This window comes from Mesoplodon mirus (assembly GCF_964341445.2).
Source record: "Mesoplodon mirus genome assembly, chromosome: 2".
NCBI lineage: Eukaryota > Metazoa > Chordata > Mammalia > Artiodactyla > Ziphiidae > Mesoplodon > Mesoplodon mirus.
In genome coordinates, this window is record NC_138977.1 from 153,665,840 (window position 1) to 153,684,551 (window position 18,712).

The 18,712-nt window shown below is 37.2% G+C and overlaps 1 protein-coding gene across 2 annotated transcripts in view; it reads left to right on the plus strand.

Moving 5' to 3' along the window:
* Window positions 1-1,264: 1,264 nt before the first annotated feature.
* Window positions 1,265-18,712, plus strand: part of CFI (complement factor I) — a 38,835-nt gene continuing 21,387 nt past the window's right edge. The window contains exons 1-3 of one of the 2 annotated variants that reach the window (XM_082637548.1): window positions 1,265-1,381; window positions 14,509-14,788; window positions 16,619-16,772. In XM_082637548.1, the coding sequence (XP_082493674.1) occupies window positions 1,325-1,381; window positions 14,509-14,788; window positions 16,619-16,772 (491 nt within the window). In that variant the 5' untranslated portion in view covers window positions 1,265-1,324. The remainder of the gene's footprint in view (window positions 1,382-14,508; window positions 14,789-16,618; window positions 16,773-18,712) is intronic. The other variant, XM_082637547.1, reaches the window with a different exon arrangement.

The following is an 18,712-nucleotide window of genomic DNA, read 5'->3' on the forward strand; positions in this document are numbered from 1 at the left end:
AGAGAGAAATGTGTATGGAACCATATGAGCTGCTCAGGTGTCTCTTGTGACAGTAAAGGGATAGAAACAGCAACTATGGTCTGAGAAGTGAATGGTAATCAGGGGCTGGATAACTCCTGGAAGAGGTTGTGGGTCATCCCACCAGGTAAGTCACTGAGGTCAGCAGAGGTGGAAACTCAGGGTGAAGGGAATCTAGAATGGATAGGAAGGAGGCAGGGGGTGAGTATCAACTGCAGCCCCAAGGTCAACTGCAAGGGCAGGGGCTACAGTTCCCTCCCCTCCACCTCTCCGCAACCTCCCTCTCCTAAATAATCTCTCAGGAAGAAAGGTCCACTGCAGTTTTGAAGGAGCTGCCCTTGAAGCATATATGGAAAGTAGGTCTAAAAGGTGCAAATGGTAGACTCTGAAAGACAGGGAGATGAGTTTCCCAGATCCGCCTTCAAGGAAGGTCTGGCTGCCTGGCCATGAAGTGTGTGGTCAGCGGACACTTCCTTCTGACAGTAACTAACTGTCAGATCCTTCAAGGTCTGCCTCAGTGACAGAGACCTGCCTCAGCTAAGGGCAAGCATTTCCTGGGCAACCCTCACCAGGTGACTGAGCAAGGCAGGCAGGATCCAGCCATTTCTGCACGACCCAGGGCCACTGTGACTGGCCACTCTTGCTCCAGAGGCCCCCATGAGCTGGGCAAGGCTTTGTCGAACCTGCATTGCAGTCTGATTTCTCTTTCTGCTCATTCCTGCTTCTCATCCCTTCCTCTCCCAGGAGCTGATTCCTGATAAGTATCTCACACCCCAAACTCTGTCTCACATCTGCTTCAGGAGAATCCCAACTGTTGACAGCATTTCTGCTTAGAGAAAATAATTTGATCACAGAACAACTTGTGAACGAAAGGAAGTGTTTTGGTGAGGATTTTTAATGTATTCAGCATAACCTTCAATATGATGGACTTTTACTTCTTAGCATTTCCTAGTTTTTGTCCTTAAAGAAAAATATATAATTCTATTTTACCAAAATATAAGAAATTTCTTCTAGTGATTTCTGTCTTCTCTAGAAAACAGAATGAGGCATTGTTCAGTATCAAGGTGGGGCATCAGTTTCCTCTTCAGGAAACAGTCCCTCAGCTATTTACTGAGGCCTTTTTTGGTTTCAGTTACGGTAAAACTCTGAAATTTTGCCAAAATCTACATGAGTTCAAAAGTACAAAGCTCTTTAGGAGGATTGCTCTTTTTAAATATTTTTTCAGAGGTTAAAAATTAAATTTCAAAAGAATATCTGAGGTGCAGAAGAGTCCACAGTAGAGATACAGACCCTGATTGTCTCCAACATGAAGCTTGCTCATGCTGTTCTGTTACTTTTGTGCTTCTGCTTAAGTTTTTGTGAGGTAAGTAATTCAATATTTATGCAAACTATTTTAAGTAGATATTTCAAATACTATAAAAATACAGAAAACATCTTAAGGATACTATTTTGACTTAAGGATTACATAGTTCAGGTGCCAACAATGAGAGTATCTAGTCAGTAACAAAGATTTTATGTTAACATCTTGATGAAAGAGCTTTAAGAAATTGCTTTTTCCATATGCTATTCTCTGTGCATAGAAATTGAACTGAATGAGAATTTTACTAATATAGATCTATATTTACAGTAATTATTAAATCAGTAAACATTTATCAAGCTCCCTCTATCTGTGTGCAAGGTAGAGTGCTGGGCAAATGGCAAGACTGATCTCTTCCTTCAGTAACCATTTGGTACAGTTGTAGAAAGACGATACAAGTATGCCAATGAGGAAATAAGCAAAATTTAAATAATATATGAAAACACAAGAGAAGGAACTTTTAAAAGACATATATATTTAATTGCCAAAAAATGGTACAAATACTATCTGCCAAGGGACATTAACGAGAGGAAAAGTCCCTTCCTGCTAAGAAGTCAGGGAGAGTTTATGGCAAATAGGATTTGAGCTAGGCCTATAATTCTGGATTAGATTTGATCAGTGGAGAGCAAGAGGAAGTGATTTTTCAGCCTGAAAAAGCAGCAAGTGTTATGGCAGAAAGATAACACAGTACTGGGCTCTTCCAGATGAATAAACCCATTTGATCAGAGTAGAGACTTTGTAGGCAACTCAAGGAGTTAAAACCGAAATGACAGGTTGTAGGCAGTCTGAAAGCTGATCTATTAAAGTTAGAAATGTTTAAGACATTTTAGATACTTATTGATGGTTGCCTGCTTTTGTGATCAAAGAGTTTTGAAACAATTCCAAAATTTGTTTTAATGCCTGTTTATAGCAGCAAATATTTAGAGAAAACTACCTAAGAAATCAGAATTATATACTTTGTTTCTTGTAACTTCTAAAATATATATTCAATGTTTATAGTATAGAACAAATGGAAGTAAAGTAAGTGCTTGTTGATTAAAATCGATTAAATTATTGTAGTCCATAAATGAACTATCATGTAGCCATTAAAATTGTGCTTTTATATTTATTGAAATAAAAAAACCCTCACTAAAAATCTTATTTTTGTTAAAGAGAAAAATACACACACACACACACACACACAAATACACACATATAACTGCTTATATAAATGGCAATTTAAAAGTTCATGAGGAATGTATATCAAATAAATAACAGTTGGTATCTCTAAGTAATGGGATTGCTGGTGATTTTTATTTTATGTTTTATGCATTTATGAATTTTCAGAGTTCAGAAATTCTGTTTTATTCACTTTATTTTTCTTTTTTAAATACCAAATAAATATGTTGCATTATAACAAGAAAAATTTGTTTTTTGAAAAATAGATATTTCAGCCACATTTTGGATTCCTGGACAAAAAACAGGAAAAAAAAAACAAAAACAGGGCTTCCCTGGTGGCGCAGTGGTTGAGAGTCCGCCTGCCGATGCAGGGGACACGGGTTCATGCCCCGGTCCAGGAGGATCCCACATGCCGCAGAGTGGCTGGGCCCGTGAGCCATGGCCGCTGAGCCTGCGCGTCCGGAGCCTGTGCTCCACAACGGGAGAGGCCACAACAGTGAGAGGCCCGCGTACCGCAAAAAAAAAAAAAAAAAAAAAAAAACTTGAATATAGTACTTTTCACTTACACAAAGGAAAAGAGCCTCTTTCTTTTACTGAAAAATCATCCAACAATAAAGTTGTCTTCATTCTTTTAAGAAACAGCATTCTGAAAAGAGTTAATATCACATTTGTGAAAATTCCAGAACTTCTTAAAATATTAGTTTATAAAATAAAATGGAATGATTTTTTATCCCACCTGCTGAGAAATAACCATTTTAAAATGGAGGTTACCATAGAGACAACATAAATGTGTTCAAAGAAGTTTTAAAATATATCTACATTTTCAACATGAAATAAAATATGTACAGCTAGGAGAAACGTTTGTTATTTTGAAAGCTGGGAGCAGATTTCCTTCTAGGGAATAAAAAGCCCTACTCCCTTTTTATATCAAAACATTCTGATGGACTGATTTGGAGTCCATTTTGATGGACTGATAATCCACCCATCATATATCAATGATGGGTGGATTACGTCACTGAATCAATGATGTCAGTGATGGGGTGGGCTGGCAGTGGGTTAGACTTAAGTTGTTCTGAATAGTGAAATGAGAATTCTGGTTTTACTGAACCTACCCAGACAAAGAGGTAAGGGAACTTAGGAAAGGATGGGAGAGAAACTCAGAGCACAGAGGGAGTGGCTGCTGCATCAATAACCAAGGGATATTAAAGAACAGGGAAGCCAGATATTTCAGTCAATATGGTTACCTACAGTGATAGTACTGTGCTGTGACATAATCCCTGACTGAAACCTTACATTTTTACTTTACCCTACAAGCATATTGAAAACCTTGGTTTATATGGGTAGTATTGTGGGAGGAAAGAAGTAGGGTGATGTTCAGCAGAGTGACAAAATGCTGGAAAGAGAATATGCACAGGAGGCAACACACAATGCAGAGAGTGATGTCAGCAACCGTGGCAGAGTAGGAAAATCCAAACACTTGTCCCTCCACAAAAAAAATAGAAAAATCAAGCAAACTTTCAGAACCACCTTCGTCAGAACTCCAGTTATCAGAGGTCTACAGCACCCAAGTGAATGCTGAATGAAGGAAAAAGGCAATTTAAAAATGGTAGGAAAACTGTAGCATTTCTACTTGCCCTTACCCCACCCTGTTCCCAACTCAGTGGCAGTCCTGAAGATGGCAGTCCACATTCCCAGCATGGAACTCTAGTCCCTAGCTCTAAAAGGAGGAGAGCAGAATTTATTTTAAAAGAACTGTGTTTGTTCTAACCTACCCGGGGGCTACTTGAAAGACTGACACAATGTACTTGTCTTTGTTTCATCTAACTTGGAACTCAGAGTGGAAAGCCAGCAGACGTTTCTCAAGAACATTAGAAAGCAAGCAAAAAAACAACCTACAGCCACCCGGGCAAAAGATTACATTTGAGACATACAATAGCGTGCCAAAGCTTGGAAGGAAAAGTTAGAGTTTCAATGGGAAATTGGTGCATTCAAAAGTCCCTGTGTATACTGGGGAATTTAGAAAGCAGCACACATACCCAGGGCAGGATGCAGCTCAGAAAACACCTAAGACTCTAAGCCTATACCTCCAGGCTCAGTGCAAGCATGAAGTAAAGGCTAAGACATAATTGTAAATGGCCTGGTTAAGCATTGAAGGAGTGCCCCAGCACAGAGCCAATTTGCAAATCTGGGGGAGTTTTTGTTGTTGTTGTTGTTTTCAATTTAAGAGGTTCCTTTTTCTTTCTTTCCTTTCTTTCTTTCTTTCTTTCTCTTTCCCCCCACTCCCTTTCCCTTTCTCTTTCTCTCTTTCTGGTTCCTTGTTTTCAAGGAAATCTTTGTCTAAACCCTAGCTGAATGCAAGGTAAAGGAACCAAGACTTCAGGGACCACACAAGACAAAAAAACAAACTTTACAAAAACAGTTTAGAAAAGTTAGTAAACAAACAGCTACAATCTACAGAAAGCAAGGGATGCAAACCCTGAGGAGAAGAAAGAATTTGATTTCAAGAATTACTACATTATAATATTCAAAATATACAGTCTTCAACCCAAAATTATGAAGCATGTAATGAAGCAAGAAAATATGTCCCATTCACAAGAAAAATTAACAGAAATTATTTCTGATGAAGAACAGACTTTGAACTTACCAGACAAAGACTTTAAGTCAACCATCTTAAATATGTTCAAAGAGCTAAAGAAAACAAGGAGGATGATGTATGAACAAATAGAGAATATCTGTGAAGAGACAGAAATCATAAAAGGAATTAGACTGAAAAGTATAACAAAGAACTCACTAGAGGGTTTTAATAGCAGATTTGAGCAGGCAGAAGAGTAAATGAACTTGAAGATTGTTCAATTAAATTATCTAATCAGGGCTTCCCTGGTGGCACAGTGGTTGAGAGTCCACCTGCCGATGCAGGGGACACAGGTTCGTGCCCCAGTCCGGGAGGATCCCTCATGCCGCGGAGCGGCTGGGCCCATGAGCCATGGCCACTGGGCCTGCGCATCCGGAGGCTGTGCTCCACAATGGGAGAGGCCACAACAGTGAGAGGCTGGCGTACCACAAAAAAAAAAAAAAAATTATCCAATCTGAGGAACAGAAAGAAAAAAGAATAAGACCCTAAGAGACCTGTATGATACCATCAATATATACAAAATAGGAATCTCAGAAGGAGAAGAGAGAAAGGATCAGAGAATATTTGAAGATATAATAGCCAAAAACTTCTTAAATTTGATAACAGATAATGAATCTACAGATTCAGGGTGCTTACTGGTCCCCAAAAATATAACACTAAGAAATCCACACCAAGACGCAAAATAATGAAGTTATTAAAAGCCGAGAAACAAAACAGAAGATCTTGAAAGCAGCAAGAGAAAAGCATCTCATCACGGACAAAGGATCCTCAATAAGATTAGCAGCATCTTTCTCAGCAATAACCATAAAGGCCAGAAGACAATGGGATGACATTTTTTAAGTGCTGAAAGAAAAGAACTATCAGCCAGGAATTCTATATCCAGCAAAGCTATCCTTTAAGAATGAAGGAGAAATTAAAACATTCTCAGGTAAACAAAAGCTGATGAAGGTGCTAGTATACCTGCTCTATAAGAAACACACTACAAGAAGAAAAAGGAAAGATGGAAGGAAGGAAGGAAGGAAGGAAAGAAGAAGGAAAGAAAGACACTACAAGAAAGGAAGTCCTTCAGGCTAAATGAAAGGACACTAGACAGTAACTTGAAGCCATATGAACAAATAAAGAATTCCAGTAAAGGTAACTACATAGATAAATACAAAAGCCAATGTAATTTTATTTTTGGCTTGTAACTCCTTTTTATTTCCTACACTGTTTAAAAGACAAATGTATTTAAAAATTATAAATTAACAGGCACACAATGTATAAAGATGTAACATATAACAGTAACAACATAAAAGGGGATGGAACTGTACAGGAGCAGAGTATGTATATGCTCTTGAAGCTAGGTTGGTATGAATTCAAACTAAACTGATATAAATTTAAGATATTAAGTATAATCCCCATGGTAACCACAAAGAAAATATTTTTTAAATAATCAAAAAGAAAAGAAAATGAGAAAAAAATCAAAATTGTTCACTACAAAAAAATCAACTAAACATGAAAGAAGGCAGTATGGAGGAAATGACAATAAAGGTATAAGCCATACAGAAAACAAATAGCAAAATGTCAAAAGTGAGGCATTCTTATCAGTAATTAATTTAAATGTAAAAGGATTAAGTTCTCTAATAAACAGGCATAGATTGGTAGAATTTATTTTTTAAAAGAAAGATGTAATTATATGCTATCTGTAAGACAAATCTGTGATCCAAAGACACAAATGGGTTGAAAGTGAAAGGATGGAAAACAATATTCCATACATATAGTAACCAAAAGAGACCTGGACTGCCACACTAATATCAGACAAAATTGACCTTAATTATCTCTTGTTACAAGAGACAAAGAAGACATTAGATATTGATAACGGAGTCAGTTTGTTAAAAATATATATTTATAAACATATACACACCAAAAAATAGAGCCCCAAAGTCATGATGCAAATATTGACAATTAAAGGGAGGAAGAGACAATTCTACAATAATTGTTGGAGACTTCAATACCCACTTTTCAAAATGGAGAGAAAACCTAGACAGAAGATCAGTAAGGAAATAGAGGACTTTAACAGTACTGTAAGCCAACCTGACTTGACAACTAGACATATAGAAGCACTCCTCACAGCAACAGCAGAATACACTCTTTTCTCAAGTGCACGTGGAACTTCTCCAGTATAGACCATATGTTAGACTACAAAATATATCTCATTAATTTAAAAATATTGAAATCAGATGAAGTACCTTCTCTAAAGACAATGGAATAAAGCTAGAAATCAGTAACAGAAGGGAAACTGGAAAATTCACAAATATGTGGAACATAAACAGCATACTCTTAACCAGTAGTCAAAGAAGAAATAATAAAGGAAATTGGAAAATACTTAGAGATGAGTGAAAACGAAATACAACATTCCAAAACATATGGGATTGGCAAAAGCAGTACTTAGGGGGAAAATTGTAGCAGTAAATACCTACATTACAAAGGAACAAAAATCTCAAATCAATAACCTACCTTTACACCTTAAAGAACTAGAAAAGAAGAGCAAATTAAATCCAAAGCTAGGAGAAGGAAGGAAATAATAAATATTTGACTAGAAACAGAAAAAATTCTAAAAATAGTAAGACAATAAAACCAATTAAACCAAAATTTTGTTCTTTGAAAAGATCAACCAAATTGACAAACCTTAGCTAGACTGACAAAAAACAGAGAAGATTCAAATAAATAAAATCAGAAAGTGGAGACATTATTACTGACCTTACATAAATCAAAAGAATGATAAGAGAATACTGTGAACAATTATATGCCAACAAATTAGATAACCTAGATTAATGGACAAATTCCTAGAAATATACAAATTATCAAAACCAACTCAAGAAGAAATAGGAAATCTGAACAGACATGTAACAAGAGATTAAATCAGTGATTTAAAAAGAAAGGAAGAAAGAAAGAAAGAAGGGAAGAAAGAAAGAAAAGAAAGGAAGGAAGGAAGGGAGGAGGAAAAGAAAGAAAGAAAAAACTTCTATCAAAGAAATGTCCAAAACCAGATGGCTTCACTGGCGAATTCTACCAAATAACAACACCAAATCTTCTCAAACTCTTTTGCCCACCCCCACCCCCAAAAAGGAGAGAATACTTACTTCCTAAATCATTCCATGAGGTCAGTGTTACTCTGATACCAAAGTCAAAGATACTACAAGAAAAGGTACAAGGCAGAGATAACGGCTACCTCCTCCCCACCCCCATATAAAAAATTCCAGATATTTCCAGTATTCTTCATTCCTGCATATAGCTACAGATTTTCATCTAGGATAATTTCCCTTCTGCTTGAAGGACTTTTTTTTTTTTTTACATTTCTTGTAGTGCAGATACACTGGTGATTAGTTCTTTCAACTCTTGTATGTCTAAAAAGGTTGTTATTTTGCCTTAATTTTCAAGTGATATTTTTGCTGGATATAGAATTATAGGTTGACAGGGGGTTTTTTTCTGGTATTTTTAAAATGTTGCTTCACTGTCTTCTCACTTGCATGAGACCTCTGTTGTCACCCTTACCTTTGTGGCTTTACACATAGGTCTTTTTCTTTGGCTGTTTTAAAGATTTTCTCACTGTTGTTATTTGAGCAATTTGAGATGATATGCCTTGGTGGAGTTTCCTTCATGTTTCTTCTGCTTGGGATTCATTAAGTTATTGAATCTGTGGATTTATCATTTTTATCAAATTTGGAAAAGTTTCAGCCATTATTTCTTCAAATAACTTTTTTGTTCCCATCTCATTCTCATCTCCTGTGGAACTCCAATTACACATATACTACGTATACTACACCAGTTGAACCTGTCCCACAGCTCACTCATACCCCGTTCTTTTAAAAAAAATCTCTATTACTTCCACATTTCATTCTGGATAGTTTCTATTAATAAATCTTTAGGTTTGTTAATCTTCTGCAGTGTCCTATCTGTTGTTAGTTCCATCCAGTGTATTTTTATCTCAGATATTGTCATTTTCATCCCTAGAAGTTCAATTTGGATCTCTTATATATTTTTCTTATCTCTACTTTTTAAACATATGGAATACAGTTATAATAAATATAATATACTTGCCTGCAAATTCTGACATCTATATTAGGGATTCTGGGTAAATTTCAATCAATTTAATTTTTCTCCTCACTGTGGGTCATATTTTCCTGTATTTTTGCATGCCTGTATTTTTTTTATTGGATGCCAGCTATTAGGAATATTATCCTGTTAGATGCTGGGTATTTTTGTATTCCTATACATATTCTTGAGCTTTGTTCTGAGATGCAGTTAAGTTACTTGAAAACAGTTTGATCCTTTTAGGTCTTGCTTTTGAGCATTCATAGGTAGGACCAGAACAATGCTCAGTCTAGGACTAATTGTTCCATACTACTGCGGCAAGATCCTTCTTTGTACTCCTTCCAATGCCCCAAGAATAATGGAATTTTCCAGTCTGAATGTTGAGAACAAGCACTATTCATGGCACCATTTGAGCGTGGGCCCTGTTACCTTGATTTCTATTGGGTGGTTCTTTCCCCAGTCTCTGGTAGTTTCTTCACATTTGGGTGCTGATAAATACTCAGCTGAACAATTAAAAGGGGATCTTCTACAGAGTTACAAAGTTCTCTCTCTATGCCACTTACTTGTTTCCAGTACTTTATTCTGTGAAGTATAGCTGCCTTGGTCTCCCAAGACTCTCAGCTTTGTCTCCTCAACTCAAGAAGTCCCTTGGGCTCAGCTCAAGTTCCTCCTCTCCACACCACAGTCTGGAAACTCTCTGAAGAAAATCACATGGAACAGCTGTAGGGCTCAATTACCTCATTTGTTTCTTTAGTTTCAGGGATCTCTACCTTTCATTGCCTGATGTCCAGTGTCTTGAAAATCATTGTCGTCTGTATTTTGTCCATTTCTTGATTGGTTTAGGCTGAATAAGAACTAGGGTAGCTTTAGTACCCTTATAAGTCTATCTTGACTAGAAACAGAAGAATTCCCATTTAATTTTAATAATTTTAATTTAAGTATCCACTTTTGGTTAGTGGCTATTTTATTAGATGGCACTATTAAAAATTGCTGGGGTTGCTGAGGTTGAGTTTTTAAAATACAAATGTAAACTTCAAATGAGCACTTTTTAAAACTTATTCTTTAATAGACATTGTATTAAAAATGGAAGTTAATTCAGCCAACTTTCAGTTCTACCCTGACATAGGCAGTCTCATATGCATTGGAATTGTTCAAATTCACTTCAAGTATAGTTCATCTTCAAACTCTATGTTCTTACGTTTTCCTGAATTTATAATAGATTCAAAATAAAGTGTTGTCACAGTGATTATAAGAATGAAGAAACAAAAAAAGTTGAGTTTTTCAGTTTTGTCATTCTAATGGCCATTTGGAATTTTTGTTTTCAAAATATAAAATAGTAAAAACAATGCAGCCTGAAAGGTGTAATATTTTTGTTTGCTAAGTGCAAAGAGTAGTTCATACAGGAAATATTTTACCTAATATTAGGTAAAATATCAGATTAGGTAAAGATACTGAAAGATACTATTCAGTATCTTTAAAATGAAATTTATTATTTTTATTAATATATTTAATTATTCTTAAACTGTAATATTATTATTCATTACTGCAACAGGCCTATATATAGGTATAGTTTTTCCTTTTTCATTAAGTATATGAATGAAATTTAAAATATTTGTCTAGTACTTTTTTCCTTATTTGTACCATACTATGAAATTTACTTTTTACTTTTTTGTGTGTTTTTTTTTTGCGGTATGCGGGTCTCTCACCGTTGTTCCCTCTCCCGTTGAGGAGCACAGGCTCCGGATGCGCAGGCTCAGCGGCCATGGCTCACGGGCCCAGCTGCTCCGCGGCATGTGGGGTCTTCCCGGATCGGGGCACGAACCCGTGTCCCCTGCATCAGCAGGTGGACTCTCAACCACTGCGCCACCAGGGAAGCCCTACTTTTTACTTTTTTATTTTTCACAAGCATGATTGATTTTGTATATATTTATATATGAAATTTCAATAAAAGAAAATATTTGCTGTTTAAATTTTTCTATATAATTTATTATTCATTTCTTTCATGATTTTTACTGAAAATAATTTTGTTCTATAGGGGGGTTGTTTAAAAAGTACCTGTTGTTTAAAAATATACTAGGCTTGGGACTTACCTGGTGGTGCAGTGGTTAAGAATCCGCCTGCCAATGCAGGTGACATGGAGGGTTTGAGTCCTGCTCTGGGAAGATCCCACATGCCACAGAGCAACTAAGTCCACGTGCCACAACTACTGAGCCTGTGCTCTAGAGCCCGCGAGCCACAACTACTGAGCCGACATACCACAACTACTGAAGCCCACGTGCCTAGAGCCCATGCTCCTAAAATCTTCAGCTTCTAAAATTTAAAATTCTCCTCAGTGTTCTCTTTTTGTTTTTGTTTTTGTTTTTGTTTTTCACCATTCATTCAATGAATACCAGGCCCACCATGCCCCTGAAGAAAGTCTGAGCTAGGAGAAAGGACCTTTCAACTGAAATGAAGGTCAGAGTCTAAATGATTACCCAGAACTGGACATTGTAATATATGACTGTTCCTGGGACCAAAAGTCTTTTAATCTTTCATTTTTGCTCTAATCTAAGAGTGACTGAAAAGTTGATAGCACTTGCCCAAGTTTCTTTCTAAAGATCAAGGAAAAATGACACCTCAGAAAGGGATAAATTTGGGGAAAAAAATCAAGTTTTTTCTGCTTGCACCCAATTAGAGTATTGCTCTTTCAGTAGAAAGGTGATACGTAAAAGCTGACAGTCCCAGCTGTCAGGGCACTTAAATTTTGTCAGTGGGAGACACAGGAGCTATGTAATTACAAAACTGTCAACTCTAATAAGTGCTACAAAAGAGGTACATGGAATCATGAAAGGTATGTAATTACTAGATTTTATTCTAGATCAGTGTGTCAAAAACCAGTGTAGTTAATGACAAATTTGTCAAATTTCCTGGCTATTTGATAAAGTTTACTGAAAAGCATGTTGGATAGAATGACTTTCACAGCTTTTGCAAATTTTTGTGTGGTTTTTAAATGACTGGTTTTTATTTATCTTCATCATAGCCCTTAAAGATCGTTCAATTTGTTTCTGCCCCAGCTTGCTGTTACTGCAGCTGGAGGGCACTGAGCAAGGTTGGGGGGGTGTTATGGTTGGAGGCTGGGGAGACTGGAATAAAGGATGTCCATCCTCCAAAGGGGGTGTCTAGGGGACAGAGAGAGAGCGTTGACTTTCCACAACTGGCTTTTGACCCCGTTGACCTATTCCCAGCCTTCATTGTATTTCCTCTGGATTCCTGCAGGTCTAATTGGCCTCCTGCCTGTTTGTCTGATCTGATCTCCAGAAAGATCTTCCTCAAATGCAAATTTGCTCCACTGTTTAGTCTCTCAGTGGCTCCCTGTTCTTGCTGTTCTTGTTCTCACAATCCTGCCCCGAGCACCTCCCACCACCCTTGCCAGCTGACTCCTCAGTGCTCACAGTGCTCATCCCAGACATCAGCTCTTCTTGGAGATGTTCTCAAGCCTCCTAGTCAGGCCATGGGACCACTGTCCTAATAGCATCCCCGGCCCACGTCTACCAGGGAAACTGTCAGTCAGGCTTGCCTGCCTCTCTTCTGGTTGGTGTACTCCTTAGACAGGGATTTTTATCCCTCTGATCCTGGCCTCAGGCTGTTCTCTGGCACAGAGTGGTGCTTACTAAATCATTCAGTGAGTTAATTGATGAATGAGCTAATCGTCTGTTTTCCAAGCTTCGGACACACATTTCCCTTTTCTACAAAATATCTCCAAATGCACATCCTTCAGGCATATCAGAATTAACAAGTCCCAAGCCAAACTCATAATTCTCTACCTTAACTTAATATCTATATTGATTAATGGCACTATACATCCTTACTAACACTCAGCCTCAAAACCTAGTTCTACTGTCAACCCCTACATGCATTAAATTGTCCAGACCTCTTGCTTTTGCTTGTTCAAGTGTCTTTCCAAATCATTTTCTTGCTCCACTCCTGCTGCCTCTTCCTCCCCAGTTTCCTAACCAATGACCATCCTAGTTGAAGCACACACAAGCCCATCACTTGGGACTGCTCACGATTCCCTAAATACATTGTGCACCATTCCTCCTGTGTTTTACCAGCACCTACCCTCTGCTAACACCTGACCTTCCTCACCTTGCTCAGATGCCCCATGAGGCTGTTTAAAATGCCCCTGGGGGGAATTCCCTGGCGGTCCAGTGGTTAAGACTCTGTGCTTCCACTGCAGGGAACATGGGTTCAATCCCTAGTTGGGATCCCTGATCCTGCATGCCACAGGGAGCAGCCAAAAGAAAAAAAAAATGCCCCCGGAAAGACTTGTTCTCTCCCACTCTGGATCTCCAAGAATACTGTATCTTATTTGTATGACTGTTATATCACTTACCCCAGTTATTATGCATGTTTCTATCTTATTGTCTAGATATCAAGCCCTTGGAAGACAGAGCCCATGTCATGTTCATCTTAGCAGGATTTTGCACAAAGTAGGAGTTTAGCAAATGGTTTTACATTTATTAATAGAATTAATCAATTTCATTCCTCAATTCATTCCATGAGACTATAATTACCACCAAATTTTCTACTCCTTAACGTAACTGTCGAGATTCATTGATTTCTTCAAAGGCAGAATTTTATGTTGGCTTTTGAATAATAACAGCTCCCACTGATTTCTTGCCTAGTACCTGCCAACCATTATACACATTTTATTTCTAATGCTTACAATAACCTTGCAAAATAGAAGGAAACATTTTACAGATGAGGAAACATGTTTCATGAGGGTAAGTAACTTGCTCAAGGCCATGTAAGGGCCCAAGTTGAGACTAGAAGCCAGGGTTGTTTGATTCTAAAAACCACCAGACCACATTACCCTCATATATACTGTGGGGTATATGAGTCTGTTTTGTTCCTTTCCTTCATGTATTCATCTTTTCTTTTTTAATGTGCCATAATATACTTAAATGATGCCCTGATAACATATGTTTAGACTATTTTTCTATTTTTAATAAATTCTAGGACAGGGAAGATCTTGATACACAGCATCTGAAGAAGGTTATATCAACATTGATTTCCATGATTTGAGTTTAAAAATTATCTGTCACACTTCCCTTATCAGCACAGAGAATTATCACTGATGAAACATGTCTTATACCGTATGCATTTCTTTGGGACAGTGATACTGATTAATCTGAATATCCATGTATCACTGGTCATTTGTAGCTCATGTATTCATCTTTAAAAAGATTTTAGTTTGTTGCTAAGCTAATGTTTATTTTGTGCTTTATAGTCTACTTCAACATCAGACACATCTCAAGAGGATCTCGTGGAGAAAAAGTGCTTAACTGAAAAATACACACGTCTCTCCTGCAATAAAGTCTTCTGCCAACCATGGCAGAAATGCATCGATGGGACCTGTATTTGTAAACTTCCTTATCAGTGCCCAAAGAATGGTACCAGGGTATGTTCAGTTAATGGGAAAAGCTACCCAACTTACTGTCAGCAAAAGAGTTTGGAATGTCTTCGTCCAGAGGCAAAGTTTTTAAAAACAGGAACATGCACAGGTGAAGGTAGGAAAAGCCTAGTTTATTTTGTAAGAAGAAAATTGTCTACTATATTTTCTATTAAAAAATACTTTTCCTATGAAATGTTATGACGACAACTCAAAATTCTTCTCTAGACCCTCACTAGTAACTGGGATGATAACTAAAGAAATTAGGGGATCATCAGAATCTAGCCAGCCCTTGAGCCTATAGCATGAGGCCCTGAGGCTGGTCCTTCCCCTCAGTGCCTATGCCACTCTCTGCTGCCCAGCCCTTCAGAATTATCCCCACTCTCACTTCTACTTGGCTAAAGGAATTATTCCCAGAACTGTTGAGTTGGTTCAGAACCCAGTGAAAAGGGCTTTACATGAGACTGGTACTGATATGGAACCCCTTTGGACCCCAGCCCCAATAATTTCTTCCAGCATCCATCCCACCAGTCCCTACCCCTTTCCCTAGCCCCAACCCATCAGCCCTGATCCAAGGTTTAGCTCAGGCCATTGCTGGCCTAGGATATACTCCAACCTAGCAAACTTGGCACATCAGCTCAGAGAGCTTGTCAAGACTTCATCCAGGTGCCTAATGTAGTGAGGAGGGCTGGGACCCTAATATGTAGATTAGCAGAGTGCTTAAGGTTTAAGGGTCTCACTGTCAGTCAGATTTAGTTGTAAACCCCTCCAAACCCCACCTCACTTATTGCAAACTATGTGGCCTCTCTGGAGTACAGTTTTCATATCTGTAAGATGTGAGTAACAGTAGTTCCTAATTCATAAGACTCTCGTGAAAATTAAATAACATGATGTATGTAAAGCTCTGTGAATAGTACACAGAGAGCGCTCATGAAATTTTAGCTATGACAGCAAACCTTAAGCTCGTTGTCTTCTGATATGAATTATCACAGACATTTCATGAATTTACAGAAGAATGCTTAAAATGTTCTTTTTAAAGTTACCATGACGTATGCCAGCACACAGTACCCTAAATATTTTTGTATTGCTGAGTTAAGCTGTTAAGGTACTGTGGAACAGGAAGAAGAAAGATCCATAATTGAGTCCATCTCTCTTACTTGTTGGAGAGGACGAAAGCAACCGTGGAGATTATTTTGTCAGGGTCAGACTTTTGTTCTCTTGAGGCATGAAATGCCTTAAATATATGAGAATACATAAACCTTTCTTACATTTTCATTATTCGCTTGGCTAACTTTTAAGAGCATGGATTTTGGAGTCAGATCAATATAGCAGGTTCAGATTCCTGGCTTCAGTCCTTGAGCAAGTAACTTAATCTCATGTATAAAAATGGATAAATTTAGATTCCTCGTGTAAAAATAGGGATAAATATCACCCTAATCTTCATAGGGTTGATATGAAGATTTTATGGTACTTTTTTTTACAATTGGGTAGCACAGCCACTGACATATAATAAGCCCTCATAAAATGATTGTTTACCATTTGTTAAAATCTTCATGGTGGGTCTTCCCTGGTGGCGTAGTGGTTAAGAATCCGCCTGCCAATGCAGGGGACACGGGTTCAATCCCTGGTCTGGGAAGATCCCACATGCTGCGGAGCAACTAAGACCGTGAGCCACAACTACTGAAGCCCGCGCGCCTAGAGCCCGTGCTTTGCAACAAGAGAAGCCACCGCAATGAGAAGCCTGTGCACCGCAACGAAGAGAAGTCCCCGCTCACCACAACTAGAGAAGGCCCATGCCCAGCAACGAAGGCCCAACGCAGCCAAAAAAAGAAAAAAAGCTTCATGGTGTTCAAAGTTAATTAGAAATTATGTATTTTATTACTTTAGAGAATTAATCAAGAGGGGAAAGAGTGCCTGAATATTGCTCATTCTTTTTTTTTAATTTTAGAACAATTTAGTGTTTCCTTGGAGAATGAAAAAGGACATTCAGAAGGAATTGTTGAAGTAAAACTTGTAGACCAAGATAAAAAAATGTTTGTGTGTGGGAAAAGCTGGAGCATTACACAGGCCAATGTGGCCTGCCTTGACCTTGGATTTCAACTGTGAGTGCTTCGTGTCACTGAATTTTCCCAGGGCTGATTTTATTATTCCAACTTTTTTTTTTTGATTACCCTATCTTTCTGTGCCTCAACTTCCTCAACTGTAACCTGAGCATATTAACTGCCTGTCATGAGGATAAAGCGCATTTATGCTCAACTAACACTTAGAACACTGCTGAGCACCCAAAGTTTGCTCAGGTATCTGGATGCAATCCTTTGCCCATCTGTAGACTTGCAAATACATTCATCATTATCTCTATTCACCTATGATTATGTCCACTCCTTCATACCTAAAGTTGTTTATATAGGCCTTCTCTCTTTTTTTTCTCAACCTTGCAGAGATTTGTCTATTTGATTAGTGTTTTTGATTTTTGTATTTGTAAATTTTCTCTTGTTTCTTTATTTTCATTGACTTTTATCTTTGGCTCTCTCTCTTCTTTTCCCTATTGTATTTTTTCTAATTCTGTTAGTTAAAATGCTTAGCTCATCAATTTTCAGTTTTTCTTATTTTCTAATATAAGCATTTAAGGTACAAATTTCCCTCTAGGTAATGCTTCATCTGCATGCCATAACCCTCTATAAGTGGATATTTTATTTATTGTTCAGTTCAAAATATTTTCTAATTTTCAATATAATTTCTTCTTTGACTCATACATAATTTAGAAGTTTCTTTTTTTACATTCCTAATGAGTATATTAGTTCACTTTTGGTTAACTTTTTTATATAGATTTCCCATTTAATTTTATTGTCGAGAGAGAACGTCTCCATATGATGACAATTGTTTAAATATTTTTTTGAGACTTGCTTTGTACTGAGTATATTTTAAATGCTTCATGTGCAGGGTTCTGCATAATAGATGTTTTATCCATTAGAATAAGCAAGCTTGTTGATTGCTTTATTCAAATATTTTCCCATTTATTTACTTACAAGTTTTCTATGCTTTTATCTTTTAAGTGTGTCCCTTATAAACAACACATATCTAAATTTTTTTAAAAAAAATACAGTATGACAATAACTGTCTGAAGAGTTTAGTCCATTTACATTATTGTGATTATTTACACTGTTGAATTTATTTTTCCTATCTTGTTTTGGGCTTATTAGTTAACTTGCTTCCTCTGTCCTCTTGTTTCTTCCTTTTTAAATTTTATTAGGTTAAAAAAGTCGTTGTTGTTGTTTCTTAATCTTCTCCTTTTTCTCCCTCTAATTTGCTTGAAAATTATATACATCCTATTTCTATTCCTTTAGCAGTTATCTTTACATTTATACCATGAACCGTTAACTTAGAAAGTCCTTGGCCTCTTCAGGAATAATATCAATACAAAGAATGGCATTATCGTGTCAAGTTTCCAGTATTTTGTTCAATCTTATTTTTATATATTCCTGAAGTTAATTGCTATCATTATATACTAAGCAATTATCATTACTTTTGTTCAGTCAGTGCTTACTCAGATGTACTTCATGTTTACCAACTTCCTGGTTTATTGCTGCTTCTTTCACCTCACTTCTTTGTTCTGGCTTCAATTTTCTTCTTCCTAAACCACATCTGCTAGTAGTTCATTAGTGAGAGTCTCTTATCATTAAATTGAGCCATAGAGTATTTCTTATTTTTGACAGTTTGTGACCTACAACCTATGATTCAACCTAATGGCAAACTCTCTCACTCTTTGATCTCCCAATTTTTGTTCTTGTATTTTGTATAAGCTCATGAACAGACTTCTCTGATTTTAGACAGTAGGTATTTCCCTTAATTCCTTAAGAGCTCACTGAGGGCATTTATCTAGTACTTTTAGATATTTATAGGTTGAGAGGTTTTTCAGATTATTCACCTGTCAGATTGCCCCAAATGGCTCCCATCTGTTCTCATATTTCGATGTGGTTTGGCACAGTTTCATGACCACTATATCTTCATTATGGATCTGAACCTCTTTGTTCCCTTTAATTGC